The sequence below is a fragment of the Pholcus phalangioides genome, unplaced genomic scaffold, assembly GCF_987345545.1.
Source record: "Pholcus phalangioides strain wild (caught in Gottingen) unplaced genomic scaffold, Ppha-v1.0 ptg000011l_1, whole genome shotgun sequence".
NCBI classification, from domain to species: domain Eukaryota; kingdom Metazoa; phylum Arthropoda; class Arachnida; order Araneae; family Pholcidae; genus Pholcus; species Pholcus phalangioides.
Genome location: NW_028301604.1, coordinates 51,921,002 through 51,941,007, shown reverse-complemented (window position 1 = coordinate 51,941,007; position 20,006 = coordinate 51,921,002). Strand labels below are relative to the sequence as shown.

The window sequence follows — 20,006 nt, the reverse complement described above, 5'->3', positions numbered from 1 at the left end:
GAAATAGAAAATGAATCAGAAGGGAATTTATAGATTGATTTATTATTAAATATATAAATGTGTGCTTCTAATTATAGTGAATCCTGCTTATAACGTTTTTCAAAAAAATCGTCATAAAAAACGTAAGCAGGAAAACACTTTAAATTCGAAATCTTGATGAGAATTTGTTAGGACCATGGAAATAAGTCGTACTAAGCGGGAAAATGTAAGTGGGAACGTTATAAGCAGGATAGACTGTGTATTTGTTTTAGATTTATTATATGTGCTAAATTCCATATGTTAAATTCTCAGTGTACTTCTTTGCAAGCTTGTCCTACTAGTAGACAATGAAAGTAAATGAATCTTTGGATAGAACATGTTTTCAGAAATGAATTATTTATTTGATTCACAGACACCTCCTCCTCACCAGAACATGGCCCTCAACTCTGTCTCAATGAAGAGATATAAGCATGTAATCAAAAACCTGGGCCATGCTGGAAAAAATTCATAGAGACACCAGTGAATTATGGAGGGCATAATTTTTCTCAAGATAATTTTTTTTGAGAGGGACCCACTTTTTCACTCAAAAAAGAGGACAGATTTGTTGAATAACCTGGCTCTCGGAACTCAGGTAAATTAGAGTACAGCGGCATCTCTGGTTATACATGCAATCATTAAATCAGGTGGCAGAGTTCTGGCGGTCATTCATTCAGACAACAATGCCATTGTTTTTGTCGCCAAGGTGACCTGGCAGCTGAGATTTGCCAAGCCCTGCCATGTATATTTGTCAGAATTTGCCAAGATATGTTGCTAATACTTACCCAGAAAAGACTCACAAAATGAATTTACATTCTTCTGCACATACATTTATGGACATGAATATTGAGAATATTTTCTCGTTCCTGTCAAAACACTTAAGGAAATTGTAGAATTATTTATGTTCAAATGATGTAAGGAATCTGGTTATAACACAGCTTATGAAACCACTTGAATATGGTTAGGCTCTTGAGTGATAGGGCAATTTGTCAGAAAATCAGAATGGACAAATCAACTAAAATTTCAACTCAAATAAGATTGAACATTTATAGAACAGTACAAAGAATTTGCTGACATTCAGATGTCATGATTTGAAAAAATTCAATTTGTATTCTGTCGTAAGAGTTCAATCACAATTGAATCATGTGTTTCTACTTTAGTCATTATATGCTAAGAGCAACTTCAATTACACTTTCTCAAAACTGTATAAATATTGCACGCAGGATTGATTGATTTATTTCTGTATATTTGTTTAATTGAGTTGACCACTTAACAGAGGTAGAAGGAAAAACTATCTGATGGGCCAGTTTTCAAATGGAGAACAACAGCCTTTCCATAGATTTCACTGTTGTATGAAAAAATTCAATAACTGAGATTCAATATTATTATGGGTTTAATCTATGAAATGCTAATAAAAGTTTAAATAATAAAATTTTATAATCTTGTGTTGGATAATGCTTTTTATTTTTCATTTTTTGTTCTAATTTGAAGGGAAATGAAAGTGTCAATCTGCTTCAAGACAGGAATATACTTCCTGCCCTGTCTCTGGAACCTCCTAAACCAGTTCTTAGTATTGACAGACCAAATTGCAGTACAGAGTGAGTTGCCTAATTTTTTTCCTTGCTCTGAATAGTCACTTAAAGGCAAAGTTATTTCTTAATTTGCTTCTTGGATCACGGAAAAAAATTGATGAAATCAAATTTTGGAAAATAACTAAATCCTCTGTGAAAAAGTATTATAATGATGTATTATAAAAGTATTATTAATAATGGGATGATGGAACAAAGATGATGAACTGAAATGTTATTACAAACCAGAGAATAAACTGAAACGTTTATTACAAACCAGTGAAATGATTGAAATGAAAATAGTTTTAGTTGAATTTAAGATTACTACAGAAAACAAATGTTGCATTGGAAAAAAAAGTATTTAATAACGACTTTATTTGGAAAAAAGGTATGTAATATGCCAACAAAATGGGGTTTAGAAAGTTTTTGGGCATGATAACATGCATAAAAGGATACTGTGCCTTTTAGATGTAGTTAGTTAATCTAATGGCTGAATCCCTCAGAATGGCCATGTTTTATTATTAGTATGCTTCTATACACTTTTCCATAACATACATATTTACATCTTAAGTTGATGAGTTACAAGCATTCTGAACCCTAGGGTTATTAGCACAAAAGACTGCTCAGGCTTATTTGACAACGATCCACGTCTATCAATGAGTACACAAAATATGCCAATGAATGAAAAAATCTCCTTTACAACAAATGAACATTGAATGTAAAAATCATGTAGTACAAGCTTATGTGACAGGTAGAAATCGCCTAAAAGAACACAGTGTCATTTGATATGGTCATAGGTGTTTGGTCTATCCTTTTCAAATGTTCTTACCCATGTTCTTTCAGATGATTTCTAATGATTCTGTTATATAAGCTTGTCCTAGATTATTTTGTCTATTTAAATTTTCATTTGCTGCATAGAAGGGACTTGATAATTTTTGTGTCCTCATTGATATACGTTGGTCTTGATGGATTAAGTTTTAGCATTTTTTTGGATTTATACTCTAAGATTGAGAATTTATATAACTAGTTAATGCAAGAAACCAATACATATGCATGCAATGTGTATAAAAGCGTAGTTTATAAAACATGGGCGTTTATAAAACATGGGCACCCCAAATAATTCAGTCAATGGATATATTAGGTTTAATATAAATCCTTGTGAACATTATTCAATATACCTTTCGATTTGTATTCCCTATTTTTTGATATATAACATTTAATGAGTTTTTCAATATCATTCCTAATTTCGTTATGTTCAGTCGTATTTGAAACATTTTTGTGCAAAAACCCCTTGAATTGCTCATTGAAAATCTGCTATTATAGGTATCTTTTGCTTTCCATGATTTTGCTATATCACAATTTTGAAAACTTAATTTGATAAATCTTAACCTGTGAAATTTGGTTTTAAATTTTATAGGCTAATTTTTAGGATTAAAATAAAAAAATATATAGCATAGTTAAAATGATAAAATCTGTTGGGTTTGAGAATGTTTAAGAGGTAAATGGGGATGAAACTAAAATCCAACTCGGAGAGCTCACTGATGAACATCTTTAGTAGTATATTGACAATGTCATCATAATTTTAATAAAAGAAAATTATCCTTATTAGACTGGTATTATCATATTCGCCACACATCAAATAACTAAGTGTAATAATGGCTAAAACTTTCCTTTTTCTCCCATGGTTTCATTTTTTTCCCCAAAAGTAATTTTCTTTTTCTATTCTTCACTTATATAATAATGAGACTATATATTATCCCCCCCCCCCCAATGCCAGAGACATGAATGTATAAATTTCTACTTTTAGGGTTTATCAACTGGTTGGATCACTTATTTTGCTATCTAAGTTTTGCCAGAAACATGAACGTGTATCCTCTATTGAAACACATGTCAAAGAACATATTAGAAAAATAACATTCATAGAGTAACATGGGTAGAGTAAACATTCAAATGCCATTTCCCAAGTTTTTGAAATTTGCGCATTCCTGTTTCTGGCATAAAGGGAACAATATATATTTTTTGTTGGAGTTGCCAATCTCTTTGCTATTATTCCTATCTCTAGGTAGATTTTGCACCAAAACTTGTGTCTCATGGCAACTTCTGGATTTTAATGGGTGCCACACCCATTAAAATCCAGAAGTTCCTAAAATTGTTCACAGCTCTATAATTTTATTGTTATTTTAATTTACTTAATACCCATTTAAGGTAACCATACAGATGTTTTTTTTTTTCCTTTGAATTCATTTATGCATTCTAATTTGTTTTGTAAAATCTGATACCAGTTTGATAAAATTTCATCTTTAATTTGGTTTTTCTTCCAGCATTTTCAGATGTACCTTAACCAAAGTCCCTGACTCAAACACTCTTCTTCAGAAATCTAGATTACCATTTGGAGTTCTGATTCACCCATTCAGAGATGTAATGGTAGGTTTAATTCATAGTATTATAAATCAACATGATTTTTTCTAAGGTTTCTTTTTGCAAAACAAAAATATATCTAATTTTTCTACGTAAAAGCAACTCAAACCTTTGACTGAATTTAATTCACTATGCTTTATTGCATTTGCACTTCTGTTGATTGTTTCAGTTCATCAAGCTAATGCATGAGAGCTAAAGTAAAAACACATTGAGTATGAATGCATTTTCAAAAATGCAGTTAAACTCTGGATGATCTAATAACAGTTTGGATATCGTCTGCTTAAGGTCAGGATTGCACTATAAAAGTTTGATAAAAGATTTTTTACAAAACTTGAAAATAAAACAAGCAATAAACCTATTGGATACATTTGCTTGAATGTCAGTATACAACTATACCTTACATAAAGAACTTTAATAAAACTTTTATGGTGTAATTTTTTTTTTCCAGCTTAAGGAAATAAATTAGGTTTAAATTCGGTCAAATGAAATGCCATATTTACTCACAAATACAAAAAGTTCTTTTTCATCTATGGAAAATGAAGTCTGTTCATGATGACTAATATGTGCTTTTGAAGTGTTGTATTCATTTGCAGTCATCTGCTAGAGGCATTAATGTTACAGCAAGCGCATGTGGTGAAGATGTTTTACCTTAATAAACAGTATTTTTGTGATTTGAACACCTTAAAGAAAGATATGTTTCATTTTTAAAGCAGGGTGGTTCGAGTTCTCTTGTTAGTGCAGCGAATGGCATGATAAACACAGCTACTGTAATATCTTCATCTCTGACTGACAGTGGATGAACTTCCAACATCTCTGTCAGTCCATTCACTGTTACTTAACCATCTTCTTGAAAAATGGCAGCAGCTCAATGTGCTAGCTCAAGCCCTCAAACTCTTGTCAGCCACAGCTCCCCAGAATAATCTTAGAGAGCTGCTTCAAAGCATCAAACAAGCACACATCAATATCGGCAGTTCACCGCGATGGCCCTTGCAAAGATTAGCTATGCCCCTTGAAGTCTAGACCAGGGTTTTCCAATGTGAAAGCTCGTGCAGAACCCTTGATGGTAACAAGGTTATTCCGCGGAACCCTTAACAAATTTTGGAAATTTCTTCAATATACAGGGTGTCCCAAAAGTCCCGCATTCGCTCTGCAGAACAAGAATCCTCACTTGTAGTATATAAGTGTCAAAAAACATATTTGTGTGTTACGCATAGTGTGACCTTATGACCCATATTTCATGGGACAATAATTTTTTCATAATATTCAGCTATTTCATCATTTTAATAAAAACGCTTTTGTCAAGCGTGCTTACAAAACCCACTTTGAAAATTTTAAATTGTGAATTAGTTATTTTAACACCAATGAAAATATCTTTTTTTTCATTTGGTCATCCTAGTTGTACACATAGCTTCTGGATAACGAAAAAAACGCTCATTTAATCATTTTTTTTCCTTCACTACCTTCATTTTCTGCACAAGGACTAATTAGACCGTTACTTTTGCAGTTCACAGCTGATTCCATACGGCTTTTTTATGTTTCTCACAGAGAAGTTCGTACGCCAAACATTTGGTGTGCAGACTTTTTTCAATGGCAATGTGCTGTTTGATCATCATGTGCTGTTTTTGCAATTGTTCCTTGTATCAAAAAAGGAACTGGCAAGGACAAAACAGGGTTGAACACACGACGTCTCTGAGCATTTCGTGGCAGAGTTCGCGAGTATCTTATTGGCCTGGGCTACCACATTCCACTGCTATGTAAGTAGTATTCCACAAATACTCACGGTTTTTTAATCATGACAACTGATACACAAGTATCACTGATTTTTCACACATTAAAATTCACTAAATGCAAGAAGCTCTCAAAAGAACAAGAAAATATTAAAATAATAATAAAAAAAATGATTGATGAAATCTGGGCTGGAACTAAAGGGTTGGGTGCGAAGGAGCAACTGCCCCAATTTTAGGGGGTGGCAAATATCATGAAAGAACAAAAATGCCATTATAAAATCATCGGAATTCGGAGTAGGTGGAGGCAAAATTATGTTTGCCCCTCCTCACAAAAATCTTAGTTACAACCCTGGTTGAAATGGTCTTTAACGATAAATAAATAATATTGATGACAAAATACAGAACAAGTGAAAAAAATCATTACTTGCTGCGAAATGTAGAATGAGTGATCAAAGGAAGAGAAAGAGAATTCTTCCCCCCCCCCCACCCCAGTCCAGTGTACTGAACCAGCTACAGTGAATATGAACAAAAAATATTTATTCTTATGCTTCTGCAGAGTAAAACAAGAGACGAGGCACTTCACACAAATAAGAACACGGCAAAAACTACACCGAAATCACTAAATCATTTCTCCTCTGATGAAAGAGAGCACAAACTGATATCATGGTCTCAGAGGAGCAAAAAATTCTAACTTGAGCAAGAACATGAAGTGAAAGGATGGTTAGTTTTTAACAATTCACTATGTAGGTTTTTTTTCTGCTAGTATGCTAAATGTTTGTTTGTGATGTTATATGACCATCACTGGTTGGACATTGAGAGTGATTATGTGTTACTTGGGGTACGGAATCTTGAAATTCTCGGTGAACTCACCTACATACAATGACGGTTACTCATAGGAAATTTCCCTTACGCTTTTCTTTCAGCATTAAACAAAGGAATGATAGGAAGAAAAAAAATGTTGTTCAATGTTTTTCCAGAGTTCTTCCGATGGGTGGTGTTTTTTCTCATGTGGTTCAAATGACCGTAGTCCCCTTATGAGGTCGGGAACAAAAAAGGAGACAACAGTACATATATGTGTCTCAAAAACTTCAATTACTTAACAATGTTTGGGAAATTATCATTACTATACACTGAATTGATGTAATTGTAGATTACAAAAAAATGTGTGGCTATAATATTTATTTTCGTTGCATATTGTTACCTCAAAAGTGCTAAACTTTAATGATCAACTAATTTACTGATTATTGAAAGAGATACAGTATCAAAGCCACAACTAGATGGTTTTAGTCAGCTGGTCAAGCACGCATCTTGGCGCCCCCTTTTAATGTTGAAGGAGAGTTTAAAGTGTGAAATTTGCATCCTCTGGAGTCCAGGTCACCAGATCCCCTAGTTGGAACCCTCAGGTTTCTCCTTAGTTATGGCCTGTGTCGTCTTATTTTCGACCAGGACGTTTGTGTTATGGCTCTGCCCAGAATAGTTAAAAAAAAAAAAAACACACCTTCTCAGAGCACTAAACAAGTAATCAGGCAATGTTGACATCTTGTCGCGACGCCTTTGACAAAGGTTTGTGGTGCCCCCTGAGAGCCGTAATGCATGAATTGAGAAGTACTGATGTCCAGTGTTTTGGTTGTTTTCTTTTAAACAGCTAGACCCGATGCATTATCTGCTTTGCTTAGATATGGAAAACAAATTTAAAAACCTTTTTTTAAAAAAGTTAAACGTTTATTTCTTTCAAATCTTCAGGAGAACAATAAAAAGAAACTCAAAATTTAAGCAACGGTGATGTGATGTGAATTATGGTTATTTAAGTATAATTTATAATATGATTTTTAAAAATTTGATGTTTTTTAATTTTGCTCAAGAATGATTATTACATAACAAACAAAATACAATTAAAATCATTGCGTTTTTGTGATATTTTCTTTGAGGTCTATGGGGGAAAAGGCATTTTCAGAGAAGTTTCAGCTGTACTATTTCCGCCCTTATAAGACCCTCAGAAAATCCTCATGTGGGTCTTGAGTTTCGGGAATACTGATTCCCATGAAGGCATCTTGACTCTGTTGTTGTCTGAGGAACTTGTGTGTGAGAATAGGAAGAAATAAAGAAGCCAACACGAATATTGTTTGTCTCCTACAGGTCAAATTATCCCAAATTTTTGTAGAGTACACTTTCTGTACAAAAATCAATATAAAAAAATTGAATTGGGTGAAATAGTAACAAGAAATTTTTTGAAGCTATCAGGATTCCGGGATTTTTGGGGTTCTGTCACTTTTGATTCTGCAGAACCCCAAAAATGCTCTCACGGAACCCTACCAGTTGGAAAACCCTGGTCTAGACACACACTTCGAGAAACACTATGCTAGCAGGAACACCTTAAACTTTCTTATTTTCAGAAAATGTAACGCATCTTTCTTTTAAGTGTGTTTGAATTGTGCTAGGTTGTGTTAGTGACTGATTATAAGACAATCAGTGCTTGTTATAATGACCCCCATCGTTCCATCAAAAACAGACATAATATCAGAGTCATTATATTGAAAGTTTGAAAAATTAGCTGCTTGAGAGAATTCCCTATTTGTTTGAAATAAAAATTGTATTATCTATTGTAGTGTAATATGAACAGTTGGAATGGAAATGCATCATGTTATAAAGTAATATGTAAAATTGTAATACTATAATTATCAATTGTATGCATATATTGATGAACCAAATTCTCTAACATCAAAGATAAAGTTCAAACACACTTGAGGAGAGCTTTTATTCATTTCTTTGCAAAAAAAAAAAAATGTAGAACAGAGCAGAGTTCAAGTGTATTAGAATGAATGGTCTCTGCATGATGAAAAATAACATGGATGAAAATAGGTAAACATTTGCACCAGCCGTTATGATTGGATGGTCGCAGTAACACATGGTAGTAATAATGAGACGATAGTATAAATTTGTAATGTATGACAGAAAAATAAACTTTTGCAACGAATACTCACAGAAGACTAAAGAGTAGGTGGAGAAATTGGATGGCCTTGAATGACAAAGGAATGCACAATTGATTGTTACTTTCTAGATGACCTACGTTGCATTTGAAAACTGCTCTTCAGCTAGGAATAATTGCAGACCATTTCTTGAAATTCGATTCTTTACACAATAGTGAGTATAGTACTTCCACCACATTTCAGATTCCGGAAAATAAGACAGCATTAGATTTTGCAGATCAAAATTCAAGCCAAAATGTGAGAGAATGAAAAAAGGAAAGCTATAAGTTTAGAAAAAAAAATATCTCCTAAATTTGTAGGCAAAATACTTTGTGTGTGTACCCACAAAATATAAACTTTGCCTAGTTGTAATTCACAGAAAAATTTTAACATGTTTTTAAGACAGATGAATTTCTTCTTTTTACTAGTTTATGCATTTCGGCTATACAATAGAGAGCCATCTGTAAAACCTCGTGGTCAGGAACCACACACAAGTAAAACCATTGAAGGAAGGAGGAAGTGATGTTTACTTTTTGTCATCTATAGAGTTTGCCTTTCTATTTGCTGATCTTTGAATTCAAAGATCTCAGTGGTCTTTGAATTCAAATTGGGCTGCAATCTATTTCAAAGTGTTGAAAACCCTATCTCAGCCAAGGTCTACCCAAACTGACAATATAGATCTTTAAAGTTTGCCCAAGCGGACGATATAGCAGCTTAGACAGACTTTATAGACCTCGGCCAAGACAGAGTTTTCAACACTTTAAATGCAAATTGGGGTGCCATTTGTTGCAAAGACCACTCAGGCTCAGCAAATACAAAAGCAAACTCTCCAGATGACAAAAAGTAGTAAATATCTCTTCCCCCTTCAATGGTTTTACTTGTATGTTGTTTCTGACCATGAGGTTTTAAAGATGGTTCTCCATTGTAGAGCTAAGATGCTTAAACCAGTAAAAAGAAAAAAAGTCATTTGTCTTAAAACTGTTGGAGTTTTTCTGTGAAAAATCCTTTGATTTTGAGTGTTACAGCAGCAAAAAAGCTCATGTTTCTTCAACCACCATCATTTCATACCATGTGCATAGAGATGGAAATTACAAAAAAAAAAAATTCCATTTTGATCAAGAAACCTTTGTTCAAATATGTAGTCATCAATTAAAATGCAAGTTGTTTTTTTTTTGTATTTTTTCCTGTATAAATAATGTTAGTGGATATTGATTAATAATGTTAGTGGAATACAAATAATTGCTTCTTACTAAATCTATGTGTAATAATGTTTATAAATCAAAACTGCATGGAGATGATACTTTGGTAGGTGTGAAAATTATGTCTGATAATTGTCAACAAAATTTCCTGTTTATAGCATTTTCTTGCTTATAACATCTTGTAATGACATTTTCTTGAAAAAGTTTATTACCAGGATTCTCTGGGTATATATACCTTTTCTCTTTGTTTTCAGAATCTACCTGTCATTCAGTGTAACACGATAGTTAGATGCCGTAGCTGTAGAACATATATTAATCCATTTGTTACATTTGTTGATCAAAGACGATGGAAATGCAATTTGTGTTTTAGAGTGAACGATTGTGAGTTTTTCATTTCATGTTGTTTTATTTCTTGATCTTATTTTCCACTTTTTAATATACAAAATTGAGACAAATAATACATTAGGCCAGAATCTTTGACTCTAGTAAACCACATAGTCAACAGCCATTTTGGAAATTAACTGATTTATTTATATTTAGCACAATGGTATTTATCCAAAAACTAGTTAAAAATTTGCTGCATTCACTGAATCTACTTTCTCAATAATAGATTATAATACATGGTGTAGTCAAAAAATATGGTGAATGGTCTCAGAAAATAAAGGAAACAAGCTGCAAACAAAAGACCTTTATTAGCCTTTGAAGTAATCTCTATTAGTTACAATACACTTTATACAATGGTTGTAAAGCTGCTGAAAACTTTCTTTGGAATCACCTGAAGCAACAATGTACATCTTGCTTGGATGTCTGGTATGTCTACAAAGTGTAAGTTTTTTATGACGTCTTTGAGCTGGGGGAACAAAAAAAAAACGTCTGCAGGGGCCAGATTCAAAGAGTATGATGGCTGTTCAAGAACATTCGTACTACGTTTAGCCAAGATGATAAGTACAGGCATCGTAGTATGTGGGCAGACATTTTCTGCAGCAGATGCATTCGTCCAGTACAAATCTGGCCAGAAATGCCTGATGCATTGCAGCAGCCGTTTTAAAATTTCCTTGTAGAATTCTGTGTTGATGGTACAACCTTCTTGGGTAAAAATTCAAGATGGATCATGCCATTTCCATCAAGAAAGGAAATCAACATTGTCTTGATTTTTAAACATAGGGAGAAAGCGCGAGCTCTCATCCCCCCCAGTGATTGCAAGAACAACGGATCCCAGTCACACATATCAATGAAATCTCCACACAATTCAATCTGTCTTGTCTTTTGTTTGACAGTTAGCTTATGCAGCACTAATCAAGAACAAATCTTCCACTTACTGAAATCTTTGTGTAAAATAGCGTACACACTGCCCTTACTAAGTCATATGAGGTACGACTGAGTTCTGCTCTCCACTTGGATATGTTAATCTGGAATGCAGGAATTATAGTTACTACTAAAACTATGGTGAACATTTAGAATCCGTTTCCGTTGAGAACAGTTATCTTCAGAAAATAGAGGTATTCAACTTAAATTATTTATATATTTAATTTTGCTTGCACAAACAAAACACAGCTTTCTTTTACTAATGTAACAGGGTTGCCAACAACTACAGATGGCAGCATTCAACTACAGTGCTGTGGGAGATAACTTAAAACACCCGATTTTGTTTGTCAAGTTTTTTGTGGTATTTTACTTAATTTTATGAAAACACACGGGTTGATCTTCAAAATTACCTATAGCGTAGTGTAAAACTCATTTATGCTTGTGACCAAATGATACAGTTCGATAGAAGACAAACATTGGACTAGAAAAACATCTGTGATCAAATTGATGTATCATTCGCCAATAAGCCACAGTGCACACTGAAGCGGTACGACCGGAACACAGACACAGATTGGTTAACGACCTGAAATGAATACTTATTTCATGTTATTAGCTAATCTTTATCAATGATGTGGTCGTATCACTACGGTATGCACCATGCCTAAGAGTGAGTGTTACAATGTGACATTTGGGCTGAATTGAATACTGAATATGACAATGGTTTTCATAGCCAAAGTTCCCTTACCCTTGTCAAGCCCACGTGGTCTTCAAACTCATCAAACATTCATTTTTGTCTTTTGGAGCAAACCTTTAAAGGCGTTTCTTCACGAAACCTTATAAATTCTCCATGGGACTCAAATCTGTTGAATTTGATGGCCAAAGAGAGAGAGAAGCAATTTAATTTTTTTTTCTTCGATCCAAGCAGTGGTCTACTTTGAAGTGTGAGAAGATGCACAGTCTTGTTGGAAGATGAAATCAGCATCCAATAAATCTTCAGCTGATGGTATCATGCAGTATTCTAGAATTTTTCACTATACATCTTACTTTACTCTTTTCTGGATAAAATACAACGCCCTAATATATTAATAATATGCGCAGGGCCCTCAGTGCTCATACAACCCAATACCATAACAGAAGTAGCAAATTTCACTCTAATTTCCACTAACAGAAGTAGCAATCTCATTGAGATGCCAAACACTAATTCCTTGATCACTGCATGGGTGGAGATACGGGGGTGGGGGCATTGCCTCCCAGCATCAAAGGTGAAGTTGACTAATCTAATGTGTATATGCATATATGAATTGACATCGTGCCCCCCCCAGAAATAATGACCGTGCCCCTCAGACTTCCAAGTCTATCTCCGCCTATGTCACTGTAGGACACACAAAATCATGATTCATCACTGTAAAGAACCCTATTTCAGTCACCCCATAACTGTCTTTGTTTACACCATCATACTCTAGCATTCATTTGTTTGAGTGTAAGGAGCGGCTTCCTCTTGGGCACATGGCATTTATATCCATAATGACTGAGTCGTCTCAGTGTGGTGGAGGATGGCGCATTGATGTTAAGTCCTTTCCACTTTTATGCATGAACCTGACGCTACGAAAGTGGTGAAATCTCACGATGTTTTTTAAGAGTCTGTCCTGCCTCGCAATAGTAATTGGCTTAGGGCCACTGTTTGCACATTTTCTTTGAAAATTGCTACCATTTGAATGATGTCTTTAAAGTTTACTTACACTTGCGTGAGAGCACTTTGTTTTCTAGGCAATCATCTGCTGAGTAAATTCTTCTTTGCGGAGATTCACTACCAGAGATTTTCGACCTTCTGTTAAACATTTCTTTCAACCCATCTGAATAAAACCAGTTTGCAAGCCTGCCTTTATATGTCTAATGGCTTCGTGATAGCGTGATTTATGCAAATTTTGGTACTGACATTTATATCCAATCAGAAATTCCCCCATTCTAATATTTTGAACCATCGCTTCTGATTATTTTAATTTTTTGGAAATCTTAAATATATTTTTTATCTTAAATATATGATGTTTGTTACACAACAAACATCACCGGTGAATTCAATTTATTCTAAATGACTCCTATTTTTTTCATTCACTTCTTCTGTTTATTTTTCTGGTGATCCTCTGTTAAAGGAAAAAAAAGACAATTTTTGGCATTCTAATTTTTTGAGTCTGAGTGGTAGTGAGGGCAAATACACGACAGACAAAAGTGTTTTCCTTCTTTTCTTGATCAGTTTTTTTTCAGTTGACCAGATTCAAATTTCTTTTCCCGAAAAACTGTCTCAAGAGGTCTACGAAACTCATTGTGTACATTAAAAAAATATTGTTATTTGTGATCTACGTTAGACAGTGGCTGAATAAACAAAATACAGAATTTTAGCTTAAAGCAGTGGTTTTCAAAATTTTATCACCTGCAGCTCCCATTCCCACTTTGTGGTTCATCTGCGGCTCCACAGACTAATTTGGTAGATATTTTCTTATAAAAAGAACCACTTCAAAGCATGAAATAGTCTTACAAATTAATTTATCCAGCTCACAACTACCCTAGCAAAGGTTGGCAATGCCTCTAGGAACTGTGACGCATTGTCATGCATTTGCCTACACTATAGGAAGACCACTGCAAAAGCAGCTGCACAGATACATAGATCACAGCGAATACTACAGACTGATTACATTAAGTATGAAAATGTTTGTCAACAAGGAAGGAGAACGAGAACACCTTCTAGCCGAGATTGTCCTGCAGCCTGATAACCATAATTTACAGGAAAAAAAAAAAATAGTTTAGTTAAACCTTGGCTTCAAAATGCATGATAGGAACTTTTGAGATGGAGAGTCCTGATAACTACAAATTTTTTCCTATGTTATGGTATTGGTCTGTTCCGTTCTTTGCAAAAGTGATAACAATACCCGAATAATAACATTATCCATGATTCAAATAAGCAGCGTTGACTGTATATACGTATATATAAAACAGTGATTTTTTTCCTCTCTAAAGTCAGCAAAAAACCATGTGTTTTTCCAAAGGTGGTAAAAATCCATTAACAGTAAATACCATACCAACCCCACAGTTGACATGCATCCACTTTATGATCTAAAGGGATTTTCAGTCCTTCAGATCTATCCAAACAGATTGATTATTTACTATAAATATATTATTAATTAACTATATATATTATATTAATCAACTTCAATTACTGTCAATTCGCAATAACTCAAACTTTGATGGCTCAAAACTGTGTAAGTTGAAGTTTTCACTCAGCCCCAGAACTTTTCCCGTATTTTAGTGGTAAAATTTTCCTTTAAAATGAAGTTTTCTTCCTTTAAGTCAAAGTTTTTGGGAATGAAAGAAATTTAAAAATAGCATTTAGCAGTCTTTTTCCAATTCTGAAATCGAAATTTTTGATAAGTCGAACTAACGATAACTCGAAGTTTTTGTCGGCTGCTGAAGTGAGTTTACTTTGTCCAGAGTAAATGGTAGAAATAATACATTCAAGCTTTTTCTCTCCTTCCTTCTTTCGAGATGCTTTATGGTAACCTTGTGAATCAAAACTATTTTTTTTCTTTACCTTAGCATTTTCCCCCTCTTCAGTTTGTAGAATGTAAAAAATATGTAGTATAAAGTAAAAACTATTTTTTGATGTCTGCAGCACTGTGCATATCCTCATTGCACAAGTAAATGATGCTGATTGTCGTAATCAAAAACCAGTGTGTATTATGTTCGTACACCAAGGGTCCAAACATAGTGCAAACAGATTTTCTGATTCGGACTGTTCACCTGGGCTGGGCAGCATGGCAGACATTGCTTACACCGCAAGCAGATTTTCAGCTGTACTATGCACAAACACATTTAGAGGTTCAAAGCATTTTCACTCTCCTGCACTGTGCACATAGGCTGGTTTTCTGATTTGGGAGATAAATGGCAGCAGTTTGGACACAACAAGCACATCTCAGATAATTGTGAATATCAGGGACAGACGTATACACAAACAAAGCTTTACAGTATGAAAAAATTCTTCAGAGGAATGTTTGAGATGCATGTGCAATGTAATACTTCAGTGTTTGAACACTTTTTTTTTTTTTTTTTTTAAATATTACGTTCTATATTTGCAGTGCCTGAGGAGTTCCTGTATGATCCTTTAACCAGATCATATGGTGATCCAGCTAGAAGACCAGAAGTGAAAAATGCGACTATTGAATTTATTGCACCCTCAGACTACATGGCAAGTTTTGTAATGATTAAAGTTACTCAGAATAATTTGTCATTTCTAAGAATAAGGAGTTTTTTTTATTCTAAACTGTCTTTTCAGATAGTTTTTTTTAGTAATTGCTGCTTTTTGTAGCTGTAAATGTAACAAATCCTGTGCGTTTGAGCAGACTTACGTATGGTATAGTACAACTTTCCTGTGAGTTTGATGTATGTTGGATAATCAATGTGCTCAACCATGCAGAGTGCAGACATGACAACTCTCTGGATTTAGGCGGGAGACTCTGGATTTTTAACCCTTCCTCCTGCTCTCCAGATTTTGTCAGAAAATTATATTTTCCGCGAGCTTTCACGTTGTCGTGACGTCAATGACTACCGTCATCGTTAGGGAAAACACCCATAGAGGGCAGCCATGGTGATTTCCGTCAAGCAGCCATTAAAAAAGGGTTATCTCATTTAAGCAACTGGCAAAGACATGATTTTGTTTACTTATAGCATTTATTGGCAATGATTTATCAGGGGGATGATCTTAGTTGTTGGAATTCCTGTATAACCATTATTGTATTCTATTAATGGCCATGCCGTAAACCCAATAAATTTTTTCGTCAGCAGCTTTGTATTTTGAGGTTTTTAATTGTTTCCTCTGATTAAATATGTCATCAGAAAGAAAATATAAAACTGCTTTTAATAGTTTGTATACCTAAAATTATCAATCACTGATAGCATCCACGAAAGGAAACACTTATGTGTTATGATCAGTATGTAGATGTGATTTCTCTATTCTGCATGAAAAGACTGACATTGAATTATATTCTGCTCAGGGACAATGCAGACCCTGCCTGGGGGGGGGGGGGGGAAATTGGAACTTGTTCTTAATGACGAAAAGGAAAAACATTTTTTTCTGATCAGTCTATGAGTGGAGAAGGGACCCCTCTCGGGAGAATCTCTAGATTTCTGGATTCCAGAAGTTGGCATGTCTGAGTGTGCATCAGAGTATGAAATTTTTGCTTTACAAGGTTGTTTTTACTATTTTACCATCCCAAAATACTTCTGCAGGTCATATGATAGCTAAATTTACTTCATGAACAAATACAATCTAAAAAAGACTTGACATGGCCATTGGGTTCAAGGTTGGTCTGAATGTGTGTGTAGCAGTGTTTATTTTCTTGACTCAACTTTGCGCTGCAAATATCAGCCAATGACTTTAGTGTAAGGTCAGTGAGTTTGAATTTTCACATTCTTCGCTCCTGAAGTCGTCTTCTAGTGGGATGGGTGTAAGTGTATTAATTTATTGCCGAAAACAGCTACTAAAAAATCCTAGAGTCAAAAAAGGTTGAGAACTGCTGGTCTACATCATAGTTTCCCGAACTTTTTGTTCTATTGCCCCAAAGCCACTTGAAAGGTAAGCGTATCCACTCAATGTTAAAGAAAGACATCGGAATTGATAACAGCGCCATCTGAAGTTTGATGTGTGAAACTTGCCGATTGATGGTGTGGCTCCCACGCTTCGCTCTCCCTTCTCCCAGCGCTTGATTGCGTTATTCCGATTTCAACCTCGACCTATTTTTCGAAGTCTATTGCTATGAAACCTAAAAATCTTCATTCCCACAAAAGAGTAAAATTTTTAATTCTTTATAGGAGACGTATATATGCATAAAAATATAAATCGCTCAGTAAACATAATCTTATTGTCAGTTCAACAGCTAAATCTATACATGTGAACGCAGTCTTCATGTTCATTTTGCACCCATCAAATCTGCAATAAAACTGCGGACACGTGGACATATTCAATAAATATTATAGCAAGGCATGTAGAGAATTTTAGTTCGCCCTCAGAAGAACCATTTTTATAATTTTAAAGATGAACCGAAATGACCATGAGCAATAGCTAACTAAGAGTCTTCACATGAGTAAGTAAACAAAATGGCACCACGCGCGGTGGGAAAAATACACTTTCCCACCCAATGCTAGCAGCCAATCACAGGCCAGCAGGCACACATCTACACAGTGAGCGCTGATGCCGTTTGGATGCCAGTTTATCAATAGGACTGTTTACACTTACTCCTAATGCAGCTTTGTATTGTCCCTTTTTTCAGAAATTTTTTCTTATCACCCCCATCTCAAGAGAACCCATAGGGTCCCATGATATACTCCTAGCTTCTATCCCCCCAGGGGGCAACATTTTTCACTTTGGGAAACACTGGTCTACATGAGAGTACTCAGATAGTTCTTTATGGGGGAGGGGTAATAAATACATATGCCTGGCTTTTGCTTTTTTTTCCTCCACCCATGCAGAGATTTTGACAAGATCCATAAGCCCTGCCCAAGTCTCTCTGATGTGCTAAGAGGAGGGTATGGGAGGGTTCTTGGTAGAGTAATAAAAATGTAGGTCTGACTTTTGCTGTTTTTGTCCTCCACCCACACAGCAACTGTACAAAATCCCATAAGAGGAATACAAGTCCCTCTGATGTGCTGATGCCTTGGGATGCTCTTTTGGTAATTTTTCCTGGCTTCTCTCCTACATCATAACTTATCATTCCCTTTACATTAATAAAGGAACGCAGCATATCACTGAAGAGCAACTGGTGGAGCAATAAGAGGGGGGGGGGATGTTGTTGCAGAACACCATGCTATGGGGCATCAGCATCAATAGTGTTGAGGAGGCCAAGGCAGTAAAGGATACTTCTAGAAGCTCTCCTGACACCAAAAATGGTTTGTCCTTATTACAGAGAAAGTTCTCACTTCACTTATTTCGAGTTTTATGTTTGGTTCCGTATGGATTGCATTTTGAAAAGAAGTTCAACTTCTGAAATTTCCACTGGTGAGGCTGCTGTAAAGAAATGGAAATGTCAGAACTTCAGAGAGGAATATCATAGGGTATGGCCATGTCTCGTTGAAGTGCCATCAAAAGAAAGTTATGTATATTGCACTGCGTACAATATTGAATTCTCTATAGCTTGTGGTGGACATGATGACTGCCGCCATCATGTGGCTTACAAAAGCCATTCAGAATTGTAAAATGCAAGAACAAGTTCCAAAAATGTTTTGTCATATTATAGCAAAAAAAAGGATTATGAATTTGTAAAATCTGAATGCTACACTGCTCAAAACAATTAGGGGAGCACATGGTTTTAACAAAATAACAAAATTACGCAAAGATGTATACCAATAAGTAACATAAAATGAATCATCCATAATTTAAAGCCTAGCAGGAAACGGAAGAAGAAAACTTCATATGCAAATCAAAGTTCATGACGTCAAAAACCAGAAAAAGGAGATAAGGGCAGAAATCGGGATGCTGCAGAAACGTCTGTTTTACTGCCGTAACTGTGAAATTCGATTGCGCAGTATTTTTTTTTGAGACAAGGTGTCTTGAGGATGTCTCAACAACGTGATTTACCGGAATCCGTGGCATGGCGTGTCATAGGCAGACTGGAATCCGGGCAAACACAACGTAGTGTCGCGGACGCTGTTGGAGTCGCCAGAAGTGTTGTTGCAAGGACTGTGGAATCGATTCCAAGAAACAGGGAATGTTAGACGTCGACCAGGGCAAGGTCGGCCATGCGCCACTACAGCAACTGATGACCGGTATATACGGTTAACAGCCCGTCGAAACAGAACAGAGAATGCTACGCAGCTGCAAAGACGGTTGCTCTTGGCAACAGGACGAAGGGTGTCCAGCCAAACAGTACGTAATCGGCTTCATGAGGGAAGGCTCTATGCACGTAGGCCAATGGTCTGCATTCCGTTGACCCCACGCCACCGTGCGGCCCGAAGAAGATGGGCTGCTGAACATCGAGATTGGGAGCAACATGATTGGAGCCAAGTGCTGTTTACAGACAAGTCCCGATTCAGTCTGGAGTATGACACCCGACGTGTTCTGGTATGGAGGGACAGGGGCACTCGAAATAACCCTGCATTTGTTCGTGAAAGGTCACAATACAGACGTGCTGGTTGGATGGTATGGGGTGGAATCAGCATAGGCGGACGTACGGACCTGCATATCATTCGGAATGGCACTTTGACGGCCCGAAGGTATGCAGACGAGATACTGGGACCTCATGGCATCCCTTACGCTGGAGTCATTGGAGATTCCTTTGTTTTCCAGGATGATAATGCCCGACCGCATAGAGCTCGTCTGGTGGAGAACATGCTTGAAGCTGAAACAATACAGCATATGGAATGGCCAGCGTGCTCTCCTGACCTGAATTCAATCGAGCATGTTTGGGACATTCTTTTTTTTCTTTTTTTATCGTTTACATGTAACCAAATTGTTGCCCTAAATCATCTTTTCATGTTTTTTCCATATTTTCAAAGAATTAAAGCTTAATTCCAAATTTTTTTACGTCTTTTTTCTGTATTGTGCATTGATACGCGTGTACTATCCATTGTATGCCAATACGTGGCTGTCTCGCATGGTTTTCTTCACTTTTTTGCTTGCTCCCCTACTTATTCTGAGCAGTGTATTTTACAAGATTCCTTATCGAACACAATATTCCAGTTTCATTAGCTGATCATGCTGGTACAATTTTTTTTTTTTTCCAAAATGTTTCCCAAATTCAAAAATTGCCAAAACGTTTTCTTCAA

The 20,006-nt window shown here is 35.6% G+C and overlaps 1 protein-coding gene across 4 annotated transcripts in view; it reads left to right on the top strand.

Moving 5' to 3' along the window:
• The window catches only part of Sec24AB (Protein transport protein Sec24AB), a 139,397-nt gene that overhangs the window by 53,933 nt on the left and 65,458 nt on the right, over window positions 1–20,006 (top strand). For all 4 annotated transcript variants that reach the window (XM_089239646.1, XM_089239649.1, XM_089239648.1 and 1 more), the window contains 4 exons: window positions 1,507–1,613; window positions 3,905–4,007; window positions 10,148–10,274; window positions 15,326–15,435. In XM_089239646.1, coding sequence (XP_089095772.1) covers window positions 1,507–1,613; window positions 3,905–4,007; window positions 10,148–10,274; window positions 15,326–15,435 — 447 coding nt within the window. The remainder of the gene's footprint in view (window positions 1–1,506; window positions 1,614–3,904; window positions 4,008–10,147; window positions 10,275–15,325; window positions 15,436–20,006) is intronic.